Below are 22034 nucleotides of genomic sequence, written 5' to 3' on the forward strand. Positions count from 1 at the left end.
TCGGAAGTGGTCGGTCGTGGGTACCAGTACTATGACTCCTGCTTGAAAAAGCGAGGAGACCGCTTGGTGGTAGGCACGAGCCTTGGCTGGCAGTTTTGGGGGGACAGAGAGGAAGAATCGGTCCGGTGGGTTGGAGGTGAAGTCTATTTTGTATCCGGAAGACACTAGTTCCCTGACCCACCTCTCTTCTGTAATAGGCAGCCAGACTTGATGAAAGAGCAAAAGTCGGCCGCCTTACTGGTGTGGTGTCTTCCGGAGTCCGTGAGTCATGATGAGGAGAAAGTTTGAGATTTTCCTCCTCTGGGCTTAGGCTGGCCTGCTTTTGACTGCCAGGTCTTGTCCGACCTTTGCGTCAATCGTGAGTTGTCCCTGCGTGGGGAACGGTTACGATTTTGTGCTGGACGCGAGACGGACTAGCCGGAGGAATTCCGAAAGGATCGGAATCGAGTTTGGTTATGCTTCTTGTAAGTGCGTTTAGGTTTCAGTTGGGGAAGAGAAGTACTCTTACCCCCGGTGGCGTTGGATATCATAGTGTCCAACTGTTCACCGAAAAGTCTCCCACTGAGGTAGGGGAGGTGCGTGAGGGACTTCTTTGAGGCTGCGTCCGCTTTCCATTCCCGCAGCCAGAGGATACGCCGAATCGTGATGGCGTTTGATGCTATCCCCGCTACTCCCCAAGCTGAATCCAAAGCTGCATGGAGCATGTAGTCTGCTACAACTGCTATTTGAACCGCTTGGTCCGACAGGTCAGGAGCGGATGCTTGGAGAGCTTGTAAATTCTTTGCCCAGGCCAGAATGGCCTTGGCAGCCCAAACTGAGGCGAACGCGGGAGCCAGGGATGCCCCTGCTGCCTCGAAAATTGAACGAGCCATGCGTTCTACCTGCCGGTCTGCTGCGTCCCTGAGGGTTGAGCTATCTGGCAGTGAAAGGAGGGTCTGTGCTGCTAGCCTAGAGACTGGGGGGTCCACTTCAGGTGGATCTGTCCATTGCTTGGTGTCCTTCTGTGGGAAGGGGTACCTCGCCTCCAGATATTTGCGATTAGCGAATTTTTTCTCAGGCTGTGAGAGCTGCTTTTTAAGGATCGCCTTAAACTCTGGGTGGTTAGACAAAACCTTAGGCGGCTTCAGAGGTCCTTCAAAGGAAATCTTATGTTCTGGGGCCTCTGGTAGCGGATCAGAAATGTCCAGCACTTGATGGATGGAAGAGATTATGTCCTCAACTAGCGCTGTATTGCTAGGAGGGATTGGGATCAGGGACCCCTCCGTTTCTCTGTCTGAGTCAGAGTCGCAGATGCCTTCCGAATCCTGTGTATCACTGAGGCGTCCCCTGCTGAGTGGGCCGGGGAGGAGGCCTTCTCTGGTCGGGGATTGCGGAGATCTGCATCGTCTGTCCCTGGAATGGGACGGTCTAGATGACCTGGAGCTACGGTGTCTATCCCTAGAGGGGGATGACCGTGTGCTATGGGATGACGCAGATGGACTTGATCTATGGGTCCGCTTGCGTCCTGACCTAGACGTGGATGTGCCAGGGTCATCTTGTTCCTTAGTCAAGCTCTCCCTTTGCTGGGTAACGGTCATAGCCGGGGCATGACCCTGCAGAGCCTGAAGCAATGTGGAGGTTAGGTTATCTATAGACTGCGTCATAGATTGCGATATCTGAGTAGCCCATTCCGGCGTGGCATTAGACACTGAGGCATTAGCAGGGGCTTCTTGTGGCTCTGACACATTAGTTTGTATACAGTTCTGACAATGCGGGTACGAGCTCCTACTGGGGAGAGCGGTCCCGCAGGCTGTGCAGAATGCATAATAGCAGTTCTGCCTGGTTCTCTTGGACCTTGAGCCCGGCATAGTGCACAGAGTGCAGAAGTGCTGCCAGCAGAGGACCTTACAGGGGTAGAGAAACCTATAGGGGAGCCTTATAGGTAATATGGATTCACAGCTAAGTAAAAAACCCAGCTGTGATCTTACCCCACCAGTGTGCCCCTAGGTCCAGCGCCGAAGATCCACAGTCCTGTGCCCCCCGGAGACTGGCTGCCTGGTCCTGCAGACCGGGAGATGCAGGGTTAATCTGCAGCAGAAAATGGCTGCGGAGACAGAGAGGAAAGGAGGAGAAGGGGGCGGAGAGCTGGAAAAAGGCGGCAAGGCTGTGTAAAAACGCGCCCTTTCTGTCTCAATCCACCCACTTTATGACACTGTAGAGTGTCATATTTGTCATCCGGGGGGCGGAGAGGAGGCGGCAGCTTCAGCTAGGCCGAAGCCGGGGCCTAAATTAGATGCCTGAGGCTCAGAAGGGCTCCAGGCCGGCGCGAAAGTCCGGGAGGGGGTCGGATCTGAACCGGACCCCTCCAGATTTAAAGGCAGGATGGCGGTGGGGCTATAAGCGAGAAGGGGGAGCCCGGTAGGGGTCTCCCTGAGGCAGTATAGAGCTGGTGCTGCCGCAGAGACAGGGGCGCAGGGAGCCCTGTGTCTGTATGTGCCATGCCTGCCTGCACTCCCCCCGGCCCCAACAGGAGCCCGCAGCTGGGCTGGGGTCCCTGGATGTAGGCGCAGTGTGCTGGCCCATTGCTGGGAGCTGTAGAATGCTGCCTGTACAGGCCCTACCTGAGGTGTCTCAACCTAATACCCCCAGAGGGGGATAGGGAGGGTACTGTTGTCACCTTCAGGGGCCATTATCCTCGCCTCGACCTCAACCCAGAAACCAAAAGGAATTGGGGAAGGAGGGGGGTCTCGACTTCGAACCAGCACCCGAGGGACTGGGGAAGGAGCGACATGGGGAATAGCCATCTCTACTTCAACTGGGCACCCCATAATAGGGGGCCGAGGAAGGAGCCATGCCGGGAGTCTCACAGGAGACCCTCTTTTCTTCATCTGTAATTCCGTCGGAAAAAACGGAGTAAAAATCTTTTAGGTGTGCCTCCTATGCGACACTAAGCAAAAACTGGAGAAGGCTGATGCCGTCCAGGGGTGTATACTGCACAGGAGGAGCCACAGTTAATCTTTTTCAGATTATGCATAGTGTCGCCTCCTAGTGGACAGCAGCATAACACCCATGGTCCTGTGTCCCCCAATGAGGCGACAGAGTAATATTTTTTATATAAAATAGTTTTTATTGTATAAAAGCACCAAAACATGAATAATAAACCTCTATGACTTCACCCTCGGTCACTGAAGCTCCCCTCCCAAGCAGCTCATCCACCAGTGGTTTTCAGCCGGGACGGTCGCATCTTGGCACCGTCCAGGCTGAATACTGTATATTCCCTATATATGGATTACTGCGTGGGACACAGCAACGGACAGGTATCGTATTTTGTTGGTTTGTTATTTTACTTTTATTACAGGAGATCGAGGGCTTTGCTTGGATTAGGCAAGTTCTAAGTATGGTTTAATTAAGAATTTTAAAAGGTGTCTCTTTTTTCAAATAAAGGACTTTATTCTGGCTGTGTCTTTATTTACAATACAACTATAGGATTAGTAATGGATAGGTGTCTTATAGACTCTTCTCCATTACTAAGCACAACTATTGCCCCACTTGCTATCACTACAGGGCAAGTGGGAAGAGCCGGGCAAAGCACCAGAGTTGGTGCATCTATTAGATGTGCCTTTTCTGGCAGCTGCAGGCTGCTATTTTTAGGCGGGGGGGACACGTAGTCAATATTCATGGCCTCTTACCAGTCTGAGTATACCAGCCCCCAAACTGTGAGCTTTAACAAGGCTGGTTGTCAAAAATAGGGGGACCCCACACCGTTTTTTTTTTTTTCTCTTTATTTAATTATAGCATGGGGACCCCTCTATTCTTGATAGCCAACCTTGCTGAAGCTGACAGCTGAGGGTTGCAGACCCCAGCTGTGAGTTGTCTGGCTGGTTATCAAAAATAGGGATTTTTTTTTTTTTTTTTTAAATTACCAGAGAATGAGGAGAGCAGTGTTCAGCGCCAGGGAAGAGTGCTTACTGTAACGCTTCTTCCCCGGCACCGATGCATGTCACATGGATTACATCCATATGTGTATGCACGTGTGCGGGACGTTTTATGGCCCGTGCTGACATGAAAAAAATTGACATGTCAGCGTGTTTTGCCCACGGACACACGGTCCCTGGAAACACACTGATATGTGGACATTCATGGGTCATTCACTTGAACAGGCAAATAGCGCTACGTTCCTCCCGAGTCTCCACGCATGGCTAAGTAGCACTGTACAGCCACATATGGGGTATTGCTACGTTCGGTAGAAATTGTAGGACAAATTCTGTTGCCATTTTTACTCACTTTTTGTGTGAAAATGTAAAATCTTTGGTTAAAACTAAATTTTGGTGGCAAAAATGTGGTTATTTTGTCCTCACTGGCCAATGGTATAAAATTCTGTGACACACCCATGGTGTCAATATGATCAGCGCACCCCTAGATAAATTCGTTGAGAGGTGTCGTTCGTAAAATGGGGTCACTTATGGGGGGGGGGTGTCTGCTGTTTTGGCACCTCATGGGCTCTCCCAGTGGATCATGGCACCTGCAAACCAGAACAGTAAAGTCTGGATCTCCTTCCCTTCTGAGCTCTGCCATGCACCCAAACCGTGGTTTATCCCCACATATGGGTTATCAGCATACTCGGGACAAATTGCACAATAACTTTTGGGGTCCAATTTCTTCTGTTAACCTTGCGAAAATAAAAATTGGGGGCAAAAAGATATTTTTTGTGAAAAAAAATATGATTTTTTTATTTTTATGGCTCTGCGTTATAATCTTCTGTGAAGCACTTGGGGGTTCAAAGTGCTCACCACACATCTAGATAAGTTCCTTAGGGGGTCTAGTTTCCAAAATGGTGTCATTTGTGGGGGGTTTCCACGGTTTAGGCACATCAGGGGCTCTCCAAACATGACATGGCGTCCGATCTCAATTCCAGCCAATTTTGCATTGAAAAGTCAAACAGCGCCCCTTCCCTCCCGAGCTTTGCCGTGCGTCAAACAGTGGTTTACCCCCACATATGGGGTATTGGAGTACTCAGGACAAATTGTACATTAACTTTTGGAGCCCAATTTCTCCTGTTACCCTTGGGAAAATAAAATTCTGGTCTGAATTACATTTTTTGTGAAAGAAAGTTAAATGTTCTTTTTTTTTTTTTTTTTTTTTTAAACATTCAAAAAATTCCTGTGAAGCACCTGAAAGGTTAATAAACATCTTGAATGTGGTTTTGAGCACCTTGAGGGGTGCAGTTTGTAGAATGTTGTCACTCTTGGGTATTTTCTATCATACAGACACCTCAAAGTGACTTCAAAGGTGAGGTGGTCCCTAAAATAAAAAATGGTGTTGTAAAAATGAGAAATCGCTGTTTAGCTTTTAATCGTTATAACTTCCTAACAAAAAAAAAAAAAAAATTGGTTCCAAGATTGTGCTGATGTAAAGTAGACATGTGGGAAATGTTATTTTTAAACTATTTTTGTGAAACATATTTCTCGGTTTTAAGGGCATCAAAATTCAAAGTTTGAAAATTGCTAAATTTTCACCAAATTTCCATTTTTTACACAAAAACTCAAGTTATATCGAAGAAATTTTACCACTAAAGTGAGGTACAATATGTCATGAAAAAACAATCTCAGAATCGGCAAGATCCGTTAAAGCGTTCCAGAGTTATCACCTTATAAAGGGACAGTAGTCAGAAATTTTAAAAATTGGCCCGGTCATTAACATGCAAACCACCCTCGCGGGGGGGGGGGGGGGGGGGGGGGTTAAAAGGGTTAAGGAGTGCACCAGCTTCCTGTGGGTGTTGTGACAGTAAGCTCCTGGCTGACATGACAATTCTGGCCGGGGCCATGACTGAACATTGGAAATATGAAGGGGGTGAATGTAGAAAAGAGCAGCCTACAAATGTAAGAAATCTCTTGAGAATGGAGAGAATTCTTAATACAAAGAAATTAAGAAGTTGCTGTTTTTTACGAGCAGTTTGCAATTTAAACCATTTATGTTGAGAATCCGTTTAATGGGTTTATATCAAAAGTAAGTAAGCAACCATTCACAATATAAGATATTTGCCGATCGGTCCAACCATTGGGACCACCAACAACACACATTAGATGACTGTCGGAGTAAGTATCGTTCTGTCATCTCAGCCATTTCTCCCATACACAGGACAACTTGCTCAGCGGAACTTTCCTAGTCATCATTAGGGCTGTGATCATCCATGGACTTGCAGAGGTCTGGGTTATCTGTGCTTTATGCCATACAAACAAACAAATGGTCCAGAGGTTTCATACCATTGCTACAACAAAATGAATCTGCGCCAACCAAGCTTCTCTGCTCAACTGGAGAAATAGCAGCTGCAACACCACAGTGTTGTATGGGACTGGACTAGACAGTCTCCCAACTAAGGCCTCTTTCACACTTCAGTCTTTTGGCGTCAGTCTGAAACCGCCATTTTCCTCAAATAGCGGATCCGCCATTTTTTTTTGGCGGATCCGCTATTTTCCCCATAGACTTGCATTAGCGACGGATTGTGGCGGATGGTCGTCCGTTCCATCCGCCATGCGACGGATCCGTCAAAATTTGGCGGACGTTGTCTAGACATTGACGGACATTATAACATTTTTTGTCTGCGCCGAAATGGCGATTCGCGACGGATCCGTCGCATCCGCCATTCCATAGAACGGCCGCCTATGGGCGACGGATCCGTCGCGACCGTCATTTCGGCGGATCCGTCGCCCCAATCCGCTTTTTCAATTGCGCATGCTCCAAAAAGTAGATACTTTTCCCAGACAACCCCCAAGTAACGGATCCGTCAAAAAAACGGATCCGTTAGAGCTGTTTTCTCAACAATTGTGACGGTTCCGTCACTATGTCGGAGCAGACTGACGCCAAACAACTGAAGTGTGAAAGAAGCCTAACCAGACAGTGGCAGCAGACCCCACAGGGAGAAGTATAGCCAGGTCTTCTCTTCTCCCCAGCACACATCAGAATTCTGTTCTGTGCCGTGACTAGGAGACTACATCACTGCATCCGGCTAACAGGATGGCACCACCAAACTTGCTAATTTTGAGCCACTGAGTATATGAATGCATTGGGAGACAAGATGGTGGGTCTGTCTGAATCCCAAATTCAGACAAGAGCCCTATTAGATTCTTTGACAAGTCAAAAATCTAAGCTTAAAGGGACGCCATCATCAGAAAAAGAACCACTGTTTACATCAGGTCTTTGTAATACAGGTATTTAGTTAAAAAATAAAATAATTTTTTTTCTTAATAATACCCCACTATTTATTCAAAGAATAAAATTAGTGATTATGCACTTTTTACACTAGTGATTTTTTTTTTAACTCAATTTGCGTCCATTCAGAAAGTTTTCAGCAGGTTCATTATCATCAAAGGCAGAATTAAAGTGACCAGTAACACCACACGAACTACAAATCACAATAGGTGATGTCACAGCTCTCCGGCTCCCCTCCCTTCACACGCTCATTAGATGTGGCAATACAAGATAGTGTTCAGATCTAACTATTGTGGCTAAGTACAGATATTTTTCCTAAAACTAAAGTACCGTTTATACTCGAGTATAAGCCGACCCGAGTATAAGCCGACCCCCCTAATTTTGCAACAAAAAACTGGGAAAACTTATTGACTCGAATATAAGCCTAGGGTGGAAAATGCAGCAGGTACCGGTGAATTTCAAAATTAAAAATAGATACTCCATACCGTTCATTATGGCCCCACAGATCCTCCACATAAAGCTGTGCCACATATAATGCTCTGCACCGTTCATTATGGCCCCATAGATGCTCCACATAAAGCTGTGCCACATATAATGCTCTGCACCGTTCATTATGGCCCCATAGATGCTCCACATAAAGCTGTGCCACATATAATGCTCTGCACCGTTCATTATGGCCCCATAGATGCTCCACATAAAGCTGTGCCATATATACAATGCTCTGCACCGTTGCCCCATAGATACTCCACATAAAGCTGTGCCATATATACAATGCTCTGCACCGTTGCCCCATAGATAGCTGTGCCATATATATAATGCTCTGCACCGTTGCCCCATAGCTGTGCCATATATATAATGCTCTGCACCGTTGCCCCATAGCTGTGCCATATATATAATGCTCTGCACCGTTCATTATGGCCCCATAGATGCTCCACATAAAGCTGTGCCATATATATAATGCTCTGCACCGTTGCCCCATAGCTGTGCCATATAGTGCTCTGCACCGTTGCCCCATAGCTGTGCCATACAGTGCTCTGCACCGTTGCCCCATAGCTGTGCCATATATATAATGCTCTGCACCGTTGCCCCATAGCTGTGCCATATAGTGCTCTGCACCGTTGCCCCATAGCTGTGCCATATAGTGCTCTGCACCGTTGCCCCATAGCTGTGCCATATAGTGCTCTGCATCGTTGCCCCATAGCTGTGCCATATAGTGCTCTGCACCGTTGCCCCATAGCTGTGCCATATAGTGCTCTGCACCGTTGCCCCATAGCTGTGCCATATAGTGCTCTGCACCGTTGCCCCATAGCTGTGCCATATAGTGCTCTGCACCGTTGCCCCATAGCTGTGCCATATAGTGCTCTGCACCGTTGCCCCATAGCTGTGCCATATAGTGCTCTGCACCGTTGCCCCATAGCTGTGCCATATAGTGCTCTGCACCGTTGCCCCATAGCTGTGCCATATAGTGCTCTGCACCGTTGCCCCATAGCTGTGCCATATAGTGCTCTGCACCGTTGCCCCATAGCTGTGCCATATAGTGCTCTGCACCGTTGCCCCATAGCTGTGCCATATAGTGCTCTGCACCGTTGCCCCATAGCTGTGCCATAGTGCTCTGCACCGTTGCCCCATAGCTGTGCCATATAGTGCTCTGCACCGTTGCCCCATAGCTGTGCCATATAGTGCTCTGCACCGTTGCCCCATAGCTGTGCCATATAGTGCTCTGCACCGTTGCCCCATAGCTGTGCCATATAGTGCTCTGCACCGTTGCCCCATAGCTGTGCCATATAGTGCTCTGCACCGTTGCCCCATAGCTGTGCCATATAGTGCTCTGCACCGTTGCCCCATAGCTGTGCCATATAGTGCTCTGCACCGTTGCCCCATAGATACTCCACATAAATCTGTGCTATTGCTGCTGCTGCAATAAAAAAAAAAAAACACATACTCACCTCTCTTGCTTGCAGCTCCTCAGCGTCCCATCCCGGCGTCTCTCCGCAGTGACTGATCAGGCAGAGGGCGGCGCGCACACTATATGCGTCATCGCGCCCTCTGACCTGCACAGTCAGAGCGGAGACGCCGGGAAGATGGCGCGGCGCCCGGCGTGTGGAACGAGGACAGGTGAATATGCGATACTTACCTGCTCCCGGCGTCCCGCTCCTTCCCCCGGACAGCTGGTCTTCGGTGCCGCAGCCTCTTCCTCTATCAGCGGTCACCGTTACCGCTTCATTAGAGAAATGAATAGGCGGCTCCGCCCCTATGGGAGGTGGAGTCCATATTCATTTCTCTAATGAGCGGTCCCACGTGACCGCTCAGGGGAAGAGGCTGCGGGACCGAAGACAGTGGGACCGGCAGGGGGAGCGCCAGGAACGCCGGAACTAGGTGAGTATATGACAGTCCTCACCCGCCGACCCCACCACCGATCATGACTCGAGTATAAGCCGAGAGGGGCACTTTCAGCCCAAAAATTTGGGCTGAAAATCTCGGCTAATACTCGAGTATATACGGTATGAGTCTAAAAACGCAACAGTGGTCAGTGTGTGAATTGCAAGATCTGTTTATTTTCAATAAAGAATGTGCCAAGAAAAAACAAACCTAACATTTTTAAAACATTTACTTTTAAAACAAATACCTGATTTAATCAATAGGTTATTTTCTGAGGTAGCTCCCTACTGGAGTCACAATTCAATGAACCTCCTCTCTCTACAGGAGAGAGCCCCAAAGAGAGATGGACATGCCTTAAAAGTTTAAAAATTAAAACAAACATTACATCTTACATTTAAAATAACAATTGTCATATATATTTATTTTTACATTATAACCTGTCATTAGATTCATCGGCCCAAACCACAGGGAGAATTAACCTAATGATCGGTACCCTATGAATGGGGAAAAAAGCAGTCGTTATAAATGGTAACGTTTTGCAATTTATTAATAAGCCCTCAGTTCGAGACAGGAGGAATTTCTAATATTATATGGTTTAGTGGCCACGTTTGCAGTCTATCAGCCTGCTAGGTGCCCCTGTGCTCCTCTGACGGTGCAGATGCAAAGCTGCCTCTGCTTGGAACTTCGGAGTGCACATTTTGAGCCACCAGGGCGACAAAAACACTTGTCCAAACTGTCAATCAGAATCGATCCTGAAACAAATGAGACAACTGTCATGCACACTTGCACAAAGCGCTTATTTAGGCCTCAATTTAGTGATCAGATGTGTGCACCCCACTACAAAAAAAGAAAACGCAGTATAAGTCGTAGCCATATCCACATGTAGATTCACGTGATAAAAATCCACATGGTAGGACAAGTGCTAAAACGCCTGACAGCGTCTGCTCACTGGCATTGTTAGGCTGTATGAGTTAGAGCTGAAAGCGGCTCCTGTCTATGAGGGTGCACAAGAATGGATAACATTTGGTGTACGTTCCCAAAGGCAGCCTCGAAAAGCCACATCCCTTGTATCGGGGAAAAAAACAAAACCAGACAATCCACCATTATTATTTTGGCTGGCATCACACACACACGTGTGCCACGTGGACAACTATCACTCAGGTTTCTCTGCAGTTTAGTAATGTCATCCTATAGTTTTGTGGGTAAAATATGGTAAAGGAGTACCCATATTTTAACAAGTTATCACCTACACAGAGAATAGACCATAACTATTAGATCAGTGGGAGTGCGACTACTGGGACCTCCCAATGACTGCAAGAACGAGGCAATCTGATCGCCATAAACATACATTGGTGGTGCATCTGTTTGACCAGCACTTCATTTAGTGCATTATTTCACTTTTTCCAGTAGCCCCAATGGAAATAAAGTAGCTGCTGAGTGCTAATACAATGGGGACCCCCACCAATGTACAAATTATCACCTATCCTATTGAATCGGGATAACCAGTGAGGAGAAAAAATAATCCGCAGGACCCTTGATCAGCAGCTAAAACCATAATCTTTGCCCATCAGATTAGAGCCATGTAAATATTGTATTTATTTTTTTTTACCTGTTGGCAGCAAATGTCATGTCAATAGCCTCGATCTGTTCAGACACATGCAAAAAAAGCAAGTGTGAACCAAAGCAATGAAAGGCTGCCAATTCAACAGATTTTCCACATAGACAAAGCTTCAGATGCATGCTGCTTATCAGCAATCTTTTAATGGCCTGTTTAGATGGACCCACAGTACTTCTACAAGCCCAGAACAGTTATTAATGCAGCTGCTTTAGGCAATAATCCATTATGTTATCAGCACCACATCTTTTCTTTACACTGGACGATGTGCTTCCTTAGGTGCTCCAACACCTGTACTAGCACCCACACATTATGCACTTATCACCTATCCTACACGAGACATAAGCAAAATGCAAAAACAAAAAAAGAAGCACGCTAACAAAAAAGATCCCTAGCCATTCTGATTTAGATGCTGTCCAAACAAACATACATGTGACCACAGCCATTACCTAATGCAACGGTGATTGGCTGCAGCAGTCACAAGTTTGTTTAATGGCATCACCGCTGAAGTAGAGAAGGTAAGGGTAGATTAAATGGGGAGTGGCAGTGGATCAGAGATGCCTTTTTCTACTTTTGTACACCATTCTGAGCTGTTATTGGACCATCCCTTTAAAATATAGGAGGAAAATAGAAAAAAAAGGATAGTTCTAAAAACATCCTATAAGATGCATGATCATTAACTGCCTAAATTGCTAGCCTAGCACCTGATGCCACCAGGAAAAGAAATTCAAGCATCTTCAACACTATAATTTGTGCTCATCTAAACTCCCTGAAGGCCAAAACCGCAGTCAGAAGAACTTGTGTAGTAAAGATAAAAGCTCTGATGCAGTAAGATCTCAGTACCTCTTGTCAGTGACTGATGAAGTCACAGAAAAAACACTTTAGCCCAAACTCAGACGTTCATGAAACAGTCAGAGTACGGTCCATGACTTAGGAACTAACATCTTGAACTCTATAGCTTATGAGGTTGCTGACTTTGGATCAGTAGACCTGAAGTCAGGTCGTAAATCGCAGTAAAAACACCCTTCTTTTAGAGGTGTGCAATTAGATTTGCACGGATCTGGTCCAACATTGTAGCTCATCTTCACGTCTCCATAAGGCATCCTGGGTGCCTTGGATTCTTACTAGACCCCACAATGTCACGACAGCACAGGACCTAGTAAGTTCCTGAGGGAACGGGATGCAATGTGCAGAACTAAAGACCAGCTGTCATGGAGGGCTGGATGCCCATACCGGTGTTGGGCAAATCCAATTGATCATCTCTAATTTCTGTCTTATACTTTTTGCTTTCATATTTATAGGGATGTTCAAAGACCCACATTTTCCGACAAACTGAACGTGAAGAGATGCTGCAACTTGTTGGGTAGGATAATGGCTGAGGAAACCATCCAACCAAGGCTATGCATCAATGACAGGCTCTTATACTCAGAATAGGATGCTAGTAGCATATCTATGCCAGCTCTGCACAACCCTTTTATCTGTTCCCCTCAGGGTTGTGGAGTTGAAGTCGGTGTCCATTTTGATTTGAGTCTGAATGCAATGGACCAACTGCTAAATTATATAAAACATTGGGTCCAGTAGTGCAATCCAGGATGTGCTGTAAATCTACTATATAATTGTCTAAGGGTCACTTCCGTCTGTCTTTCTGTCTGTCCCAGAAATCCCGCGTCGCTGACTGGTCGCGGCCGCCAGGTGACACTGCTAAGGCTGCTTTCACAGTAGCGTCGGTACCGGGCCGTCGCGCTGCGTCGGCCCGAAGCATACTGTGAAAAAAATGCCCGACGTGGGCAGCGGAAGCAGTCTTATGACGCTTCCACTGCCCCATTGCAAGGTCCGGGGAGGAGGGGGCGGAGTTTCAGCCGCGCATGCGCGGTCAAAAAGGGCGGTCTCAAAGCACAAAAAATAGTTACATGTAACGTTTCTTGTGGCGGCGGTGCGCCAAAACACGACGCAACGTTGCACGACGGTTGCAACGTGTGGCAATACGTCGCATTGCGTCGGTAATGTTAGTCTATGGGGAAAAAACGCATCCTGCAAACAACTTTGCAGGATGCGTTTTTTCTCCTAAACGACACATTGCGACGTGCAGCCAAAAAGTAGCCCAAGTCATCTGGGTAATTTCGCAACGCATCTCTGGGAATGGAAGCTGGGGGCAGCTGCGCGCATCGTGACAGCTTCGCTGGGCACCGGCGGGTGAGTATAAAACTATTTTTTATTTTCATTATTTTTTTTTTTTTTTTTTTTTTAACAGGGATATGGTGCCCACACTGCTGTATAATACGTGGGCTGTGTTATATACTGCGCGGCCTGCGTTATATACTGCGCGGCCTGCGTTATATACTGCGCGGCCTGCGTTATATACTGTGTGTCTTCTATATACTACATGGCTCCTGTATACTACGTGGCCTGTGCTATATACTATGTGGCTGCTATATACATACATATGCTAGTGTTTGCATAAGAATTTGGGAAAATTATGACATGTCCTATAAATGTCTGTTCTGTTCCTGATCTAAGGATCTCGGCTTTTAGTAGAGGAATCTGTGCTACACTTTATTTCCATGCTCAGTAGTGACCAGTGCTGTGGAGTCGTAGCTGAGCAGAATCTCTGTTGCACTTTATGTACATGCTCTGTAGTGAGGCAGTGCTGTGTAGTCGTTGATGAGATGAATCTGTGCTGCACTTTATGTACATGCTCAGTAGTGACCAGTATTGTGGAATCGTAGTGGAGATGAATCTGTGCTGCACTTTATGTTCATGCTCAGTAGTGACCAGTGTTGTGGAATCGTAGTGGAAATGAATCTGTGCTGCACTTTATGCCCATGCTCAGTAGTGAGGCCGAGCTGTGGAGTCGTAGTGGAGATGAATCTGTGCTGCACTTTATGTACATGCTCAGTAGTGACCAGTGCTGTGGAGTCGGAGTCAGGGAAATTGAGGATTTGGAGGTTTGGCTTACAGACTCCACAGCACTGGTTCAACTACTTATTGCAGATGAGATTGTGCAAAAGAACTACATAAGATAAGTAATAAAGAAAAAGAATCTGTCAGCATAATTTTGCTATCTATTCTGAGAGCAGCACGATGTAAAAGGCGGAGACCCCAATTCTAGCGATGTGTCACTTACTAGACAAAAGTAAATCAGGGCAATTCAGCAGATCACTAGAGGACTGGTTGACTGGCTGTCTCATGCCTCTTGATCCAGCCACACTCCAAGCATTGATCAGCAGCTTTCTGCCTATGCAGAGTGTAAACAAAAAGCTGCCAATCAGTGGTGTGGGCAGGGCTATGCAGAGCTTAGCATTCTGAGCGCTGCTAGATCAGCAGCAGAGAAGACAGTGAATGTATCAAAATTACGGCAAGCAGCCCAGTAAGTGACATCACTGGGATCATGGTCTTAGCTCCTACATCATGCTCTCAAATTACATAAATTCCTGCCAACAGGATAAAAGGAACCGACTTCAGCCAGGTATGGTTTTTTTCAAAATGCTCCAGCAGGGGATTGTATGGAGATGCAGTCAGTCTGGAGCTGTTCCATGGTTGGGTTTTCCCCGCGCAGCTCTAGGTGATTGGCAGGTCTCCCCACATATACATATAAGAGAGGTTTATCAATTACCTGGAGCTGGGCAGATAGGAGCCGGTCAGGGGTGGCGCAGGAACGGTTACCGACATATTTTACAATGCATTTTTATCGCTGGTTGGCACGTTACGCTGTAAATAAAACTGAATTGTTATTGATACTTTTTTTATTTTTTTTGCTTTGACAAAACATTATTGACATACTTAGGTGCAGACTACATGCATTTATGTCTTTCTGCAGTGGAAACGCACCAAAAACACAGGTGTGTTCTTTACACATGGAATTTACACATATAATGCAAGTCTATGGTGAAAACATGCACAAAAAACTCAAACCCGCAAGAGGAACGGACACGCTGTGGATTTGAAAAACGCTACCGGCGAGTTTACGCAGCGTTAAAAAGAAGCACAGTGGGCACGAGATTTCTATGACTCCTATCCACTTTGCTGGAACTGCAAGACACTGCGTTTTGACAGTGCCAAAAACCCGCAGAATCAAAAATGCACAAAAAGCTCTTGGTGGAAACGTAGCTTTACTACTGTATCCTTCTTGTTTTATACTGTTGGATTCTAGGAACTGGTTAAAAATAAGGCAGCCAATCCATTCAATACTATTAAGATTGTATGCAGGATACAACTTCACAAAATGTTTCCATGACGCAGAAAAAAATCTTAAACCTTCTAGAGTCAAAATCACCAACACAAATGGATCTCACGGAAGCTTCGGATCCCACAAAGACCAAGCCAATGTAGGTACTGGCAGAAGACATGTCCAAAGGAGGGGGCAGGCGTGGTTTCAAAGACACTCCCCAACTTTATATAACACTTCAGGTGAGGACTTCTTCCCCCTCCACCCCGGCGACTGGACCCAGACATGTCTATGCTACAATGCCAACATCTCCAGTCATGTCTCACAGCTCTATTGGACCCGAAGCCGACTTACAAGTGACACTACAGATCATTCCTTCTCTCTGGAGGAAAGAAACTGCAAAACAGTTATTCCAGGCATGTATGTGGAAATTTCAGCGTGGCATACACTAGTACTTTTGTAAAGCAGGATACAGTTTCTCCTCCAAAATTAAAGATTCAGAGGAAAACAACCTATGGAGAAGGAAAAAAAAAAAAACACAACAAAGGACACTCCTCCAGGGCTCCAGGCCGTCCCCTAATCTGGGCATTATGTGCACACTGCAGCCACGTGCCTAATTACTGCGTACATCATGGCTCTCACAAATGGTGGTGATGTCAGTAAAACATGAGTTTTCTGGTCTATACCAGTAAAAAAAAAATATTACAACAAAAAACCCACAAAATATTGACAATAAAGGATGTATGTGTCTAAATTCAGATGGACATAATTATACATATGACAGATTACGTCTGCAGGCATACACGTGTGAATCTCAGGGTGTCTCACAATGACGGATCTGGCTGAGCAAGTGAACTAACTATTGCAAACACAGCTCTGCTCACAGTTGGCTACCAAACACCTCACCTCCTGGCCATCACCAACAAAAAATCCCCAGACAAATGAAGCTCTGTCTTCACGCACTTGTCTGTGCAAAACACTCTTCCAGTCAACCATTGGGTAAATACACGTCACCACTGCATTCACTGATTGGCTGCAGAGGTCACCTGTCTATAAATAATCAACAGGAAGTACACAAGCATACATCCTGTTGCCATTGCATGACTAGGTAACCTCGGCAGGTGATCACTGGCTGCAGTGGTTAAAGCCACAGTCACTGATCAGCTGGCAGCTTGCCAGATATGGAGGCAAAACTAGCAAGTCACCTGGACAAGGCTAGGAATGAGCATGCAAACCCTATAGTAGCATATAAGAGCCAGAGAAGACCAGCCCATTTAAGTGAAGCCCAGCATTTGGAAGAAGCAGCCGCTTCAGAGCCTGGACCTGGGAGTCGTGCTGAAGCTTGACGGCTTTACACATCTTCTAGCAATGTACTATTTTCAGGTTTTTCGAGAGAACAATGTCATTTGGATATTTTCCCTCATTCTGGTCTCATTTACTGCTGCCCACACAACCTGTAGGACTGTGGAAAGAGCTCCAAGCCAAAGATCTGCAGCTGCATACCCCTTGCTCCCTGCTAACCAGTACACTGGAGGTAAAGATCTGTCTACATGTCAAAAATAACCAACCATAAAACAAAAGCAAAACACCTTAGGCTAAGTTCACATTTGCGTTCGGCGCCGCAGCGTCGCCGCATGCGTCATGCGCCCCTATATTTAACATGGGGGCGCATGGACATGCGTTGTGGTGCGTTTTTTGACACATGTGTCTTTTTGGGCGCACGCGTCAGGGCGCACAGGACGCAGCAAGTTGCATTTTTTGTGCGTCCTTTTTCATACAAAAAAAGGACGCATGCGTCAAAAAACAATGCGTTTTGCATGCGTTGTGCGTTGCGTCGCCGATGCGTCGCCGACGCAACACACAACAACGCAAATGTGAAAGTAGCCTTAGATGCAGAGGGCGTTTGCAACTACAGTATGTGAGGGGTATACACTGGCCGGGATAGGAGTCTTCCTCCATCCGCCCAACAGTGTCCATAGGATCAGGTAGGGCTCAATGAGACATCTGTGCACATCGGTCCGAGGATGGACGACCCGACCCAAGCGGATATGTCTCTATGAGGCTGCGACACTCCGTTCAGGAGAGCGACGACTGGTCAGTGCCCTAAGGAGAAGCTTTAGGAAACAACACGCTCCTCCAAAGAAAGAGCAACTCCTGACGCCGTATAGCCTGGAAAACATGCGCCTCAGAAAGCTGCGTATAAATGGCACATGGGAACATTAAACCCCAGCACAGGTGTGAACAGGGCCTAACCCCAATATCTACCACGCAATCACATAACAGAAATGGGTCCTAATCACAAGTTTCTGTCAATGCAGGGACTTGTAGTTGCAGCACGGGACTGCAGCATGTTAGGAACTGTGAGGGTTAGGCATGCTGCAACTTGTTGTTCAGCAGTTACTACAGGCATAGTTGTACAACAGCATGTCATATTTAGGGTAGAGCATGACTAGACTTGTAGTCCTACACTTTTCTAGAAGTGCATGAGGAGTGCTGTAATACTACAGCATGAGAACTCCTATGACAGGGTACTATGAGACTTGTAGTCCTACACTTTCCATATAAAAGTGAGGTGCTGCTGCAGGATACACTGGGACTTGTAATCCCATACTTTCCATGGCGCAGGGCAGTGCGGCACTTGGGGGTCCGCGCTCTACGGGGCAGTGCGGCACTTGGGGGTCCGCGCTCTACGGGGCACAGTGCGGCACTTGGGGGTCCGCGCTCTACGGGGCACAGTGCGGCACTTGGGGGGGCACGCTCTAAGGGGCACAGTGCGGCACTTTGGGGGGTTCGCTCTACGGGGCACAGTGCGGCACTTTGGGGGGTTCGCTCTACGGGGCACAGTGCGGCACTTGGGGGGTTCGTTCTACGGCGCACAGTGCGGCACTTGGGGGGAGTGCGCTCTACGGGGCACAGTGCGGCACTTGGGGGGAGTGCGCTCTACGGGGCACAGTGCGGCACTTGGGGGGAGTGCGCTCTACGGGGCACAGTGCGGCACTTGGGGGGAGTGCGCTCTACGGGGCACAGTGCGGCACTTGGGGGGAGTGCGCTCTACGGGGCACAGTGCGGCACTTGGGGGGAGTGCGCTCTACGGGGCACAGTGCGGCACTTGGGGGGAGTGCGCTCTACGGGGCACAGTGCGGCACTTGGGGGGAGTGCGCTCTACGGGGCACAGTGCGGCACTTGGGGGGAGTGCGCTCTACGGGGCACAGTGCGGCACTTGGGGGGAGTGCGCTCTACGGGGCACAGTGCGGCACTTGGGGGGAGTGCGCTCTACGGGGCACAGTGCGGCACTTGGGGGGAGTGCGCTCTACGGGGCACAGTGCGGCACTTGGGGGGAGTGCGCTCTACGGGGCACAGTGCGGCACTTGGGGGGAGTGCGCTCTACGGGGCACAGTGCGGCACTTGGGGGGAGTGCGCTCTACGGGGCACAGTGCGGCACTTGGGGGGAGTGCGCTCTACGGGGCACAGTGCGGCACTTGGGGGGAGTGCGCTCTACGGGGCACAGTGCGGCACTTGGGGGGGAGTGCGCTCTACGGGGCACAGTGCGGCACTTGGGGGGAGTGCGCTCTACGGGGCACAGTGCGCTCTACGGGGCACAGTGTGGCACGTTGGGGGCGTGCTCTACGGGGCACAGTGTGGCACTTGGGGGGGGGGGGGGAGTGCGCTCTACGGGGCACAGTGCGGCACTTGGGGGGGGAGTGCGCTCTACGGGGCACAGTGCGGCACTTGGGGGGAGTGCGCTCTACGGGGCACAGTGCGGCACTTGGGGGGAGTGCGCTCTACGGGGCACAGTGCGGCACTTGGGGGGAGTGCGCTCTACGGGGCACAGTGCGGCACTTGGGGGGAGTGCGCTCTACGGGGCACAGTGCGGCACTTGGGGGGAGTGCGCTCTACGGGGCACAGTGCGGCACTTGGGGGGAGTGCGCTCTACGGGGCACAGTGCGGCACTTGGGGGGAGTGCGCTCTACGGGGCACAGTGCGGCACTTGGGGGGAGTGCGCTCTACGGGGCACAGTGCGGCACTTGGGGGGAGTGCGCTCTACGGGGCACAGTGCGGCACTTGGGGGGAGTGCGCTCTACGGGGCACAGTGCGGCACTTGGGGGGAGTGCGCTCTACGGGGCACAGTGCGGCACTTGGGGGGAGTGCGCTCTACGGGGCACAGTGCGGCACTTGGGGGGAGTGCGCTCTACGGGGCACAGTGCGGCACTTGGGGGGAGTGCGCTCTACGGGGCACAGTGCGGCACTTGGGGGGAGTGCGCTCTACGGGGCACAGTGCGGCACTTGGGGGGAGTGCGCTCTACGGGGCACAGTGCGGCACTTGGGGGGAGTGCGCTCTACGGGGCACAGTGCGGCACTTGGGGGGAGTGCGCTCTACGGGGCACAGTGCGGCACTTGGGGGGAGTGCGCTCTACGGGGCACAGTGCGGCACTTGGGGGGAGTGCGCTCTACGGGGCACAGTGCGGCACTTGGGGGGAGTGCGCTCTACGGGGCACAGTGCGGCACTTGGGGGGAGTGCGCTCTACGGGGCACAGTGCGGCACTTGGGGGGAGTGCGCTCTACGGGGCACAGTGCGGCACTTGGGGGGAGTGCGCTCTACGGGGCACAGTGCGGCACTTGGAGGGAGTGCGCTCTACGGGGCACAGTGCGGCACTTGGGGGGAGTGCGCTCTACGGGGCACAGTGCGGCACTTGGGGGGAGTGCGCTCTACGGGGCACAGTGCGGCACTTGGGGGGGAGTGCGCTCTACGGGGCACAGTGCGGCACTTGGGGGGGAGTGCGCTCTACGGGGCACAGTGCGGCACTTGGGGGGGGAGTGCGCTCTACGGGGCACAGTGCGGCACTTGGGGGGAGTGCGCTCTACGGGGCACAGTGTGGCACTTGGGGGGGGAGTGCGCTCTACGGGGCACAGTGTGGCACTTGGGGGGGAGTGCGCTCTACGGGGCACAGTGCGGCACTTGGGGGGGTGCGCTCTACGGGGCACAGTGCGGCACTTGGGGGGTGCGCTCTACGGGGCACAGTGTGGCACGTTGGGGGCGTGCTCTACGGGGCAGTGTGGCACTTGGGGGGGAGTGCGCTCTACGGGGCACAGTGCGGCACTTGGGGGGGTGCGCTCTACGGGGCACAGTGCGGCACTTGGCGGGGTGCGCTCTACGGGACACAGTGCGGCACTTTGGGGGCATGCTCTACGGGGCACAGTGCGGCACTTGGGGGGGTGCGCTCTACGGGGCACAGTGCGGCACTTGGGGGGGTGCGCTCTACGGGGCAGTGTGGCACTTTGGGGGCGTGCTCTACGGGGCACAGTGTGGCACTTGGGGGGAGTGCGCTCTACGGGGCACAGTGTGGCACGTTGGGGGCGTGCTCTACGGGGCACAGTGTGGCACTTGGGGGGGAGTGCGCTCTACGGGGCACAGTGTGGCACTTGGGGGGGGGAGTGCGCTCTACGGGGCACAGTGCGGCACTTGGGGGGGTGCGCTCTACGGGGCACAGTGTGGCACTTGGGGGGGTGCTCTACGGGGCACCGTGTGGCACTTGGGGGGGGGGGGAGTGCGCTCTACGGGGCACAGTGCGGCACTTGGGGGGGTGCGCTCTACGGGGCACAGTGTGGCACTTGGGGGGGTGCGCTCTACGGGGCACAGTGTGAAACTTGGGGGCTGTGCTTTATGGGGCACAGTGCGGCACTTGGGGGGCTGTCCTCTCGGGGCAGTGTGGCACCTGTAGTCCCCCCGCAGGCCCATACTCACATCTGCGGAACCACTTCAGCCAGTAGTGCACGATGGTGGCGTGCTGCCGCTTGTTCTCGATGCACCAGGAGGACAGGCTCTGGATGGACTCCATGGTGTTGGTGACTCCCTGCATCTTCCTGTCCAGAGCGGCCTCCAGGGCCCCGGCAGAGGCCTTACTGCTCCCACCGCCTCCTCCGCCGCTGCCGGCCGCCATGATTCCCCCACAACGCTCTGCGGCCGCTGAGGAGAGGACAGGGGGTGTGTGATACTACAGGCCGCCCGCCATGAGGGGACACAGAAACCGGGAACACAACGACCACGACAAGGCGATATGGCGGCGAGAAGCGGAGGCCGCACAGCGGAACACGACAACGAGTCTGCGTCACCGGAGAGCGGACACCTCGCGGGAGCGCGCACCAGGGGCCTCGCTAAATAATAACCGAGGAGCAGGCGGCGACGCGCGACGGAGAGACACGCCCCCCAACCTCAGTGCGCGCGCCACCCCGAGCGCCGGAGGAGGCGGGAAAGTCTGATCTGTGCAGTGCACACAGCTGTATACTGAAGGGGCAGAGGGCTATACAGTGCTATACTGATGCGGGAGAGGGGTATACAAGCTCTATACTGGAGAGGGGTATACTGCTCTATACTGGAGAGGGGTATACAAGCTCTATACTGGAGAGGGGTATACTGCTCTATACTGGAGAGGGGTATACAAGCTCTATACTGGAGAGGGGTATACAAGCTCTATACTGGAGAGGGGTATACTGCTCTATACTGGAGAGGGGTATACAAGCTCTATACTGGAGAGGGGTATACTGCTCTATACTGGAGAGGGGTATACAAGCTCTATACTGGAGAGGGGTATACTGCTCTATACTGGAGAGGGGTATACAAGCTCTATACTGGAGAGGGGTATACAAGCTCTATACTGGAGAGGGGTATACAAGCTCTATACTGGAGAG

At 50.4% G+C, this 22034-nt stretch overlaps 1 protein-coding gene across 1 annotated transcript in view; it reads right to left on the reverse strand.

Annotated features, from left to right (window-relative positions):
- Positions 1 to 21530, reverse strand: part of RPRD2 (regulation of nuclear pre-mRNA domain containing 2) — an 80392-nt gene extending 58862 nt beyond the window's left edge. The window contains exon 1 of the mRNA XM_077257785.1: positions 21091 to 21530. Within this exon, the coding sequence (XP_077113900.1) occupies positions 21091 to 21286 (196 nt within the window). The 5' untranslated portion in view covers positions 21287 to 21530. The remainder of the gene's footprint in view (positions 1 to 21090) is intronic.
- Positions 21531 to 22034: the final 504 nt, after the last annotated feature.

Source organism: Ranitomeya variabilis, chromosome 1, assembly GCF_051348905.1.
Source record: "Ranitomeya variabilis isolate aRanVar5 chromosome 1, aRanVar5.hap1, whole genome shotgun sequence".
Classification (NCBI taxonomy): Eukaryota; Metazoa; Chordata; class Amphibia; order Anura; family Dendrobatidae; genus Ranitomeya; species Ranitomeya variabilis.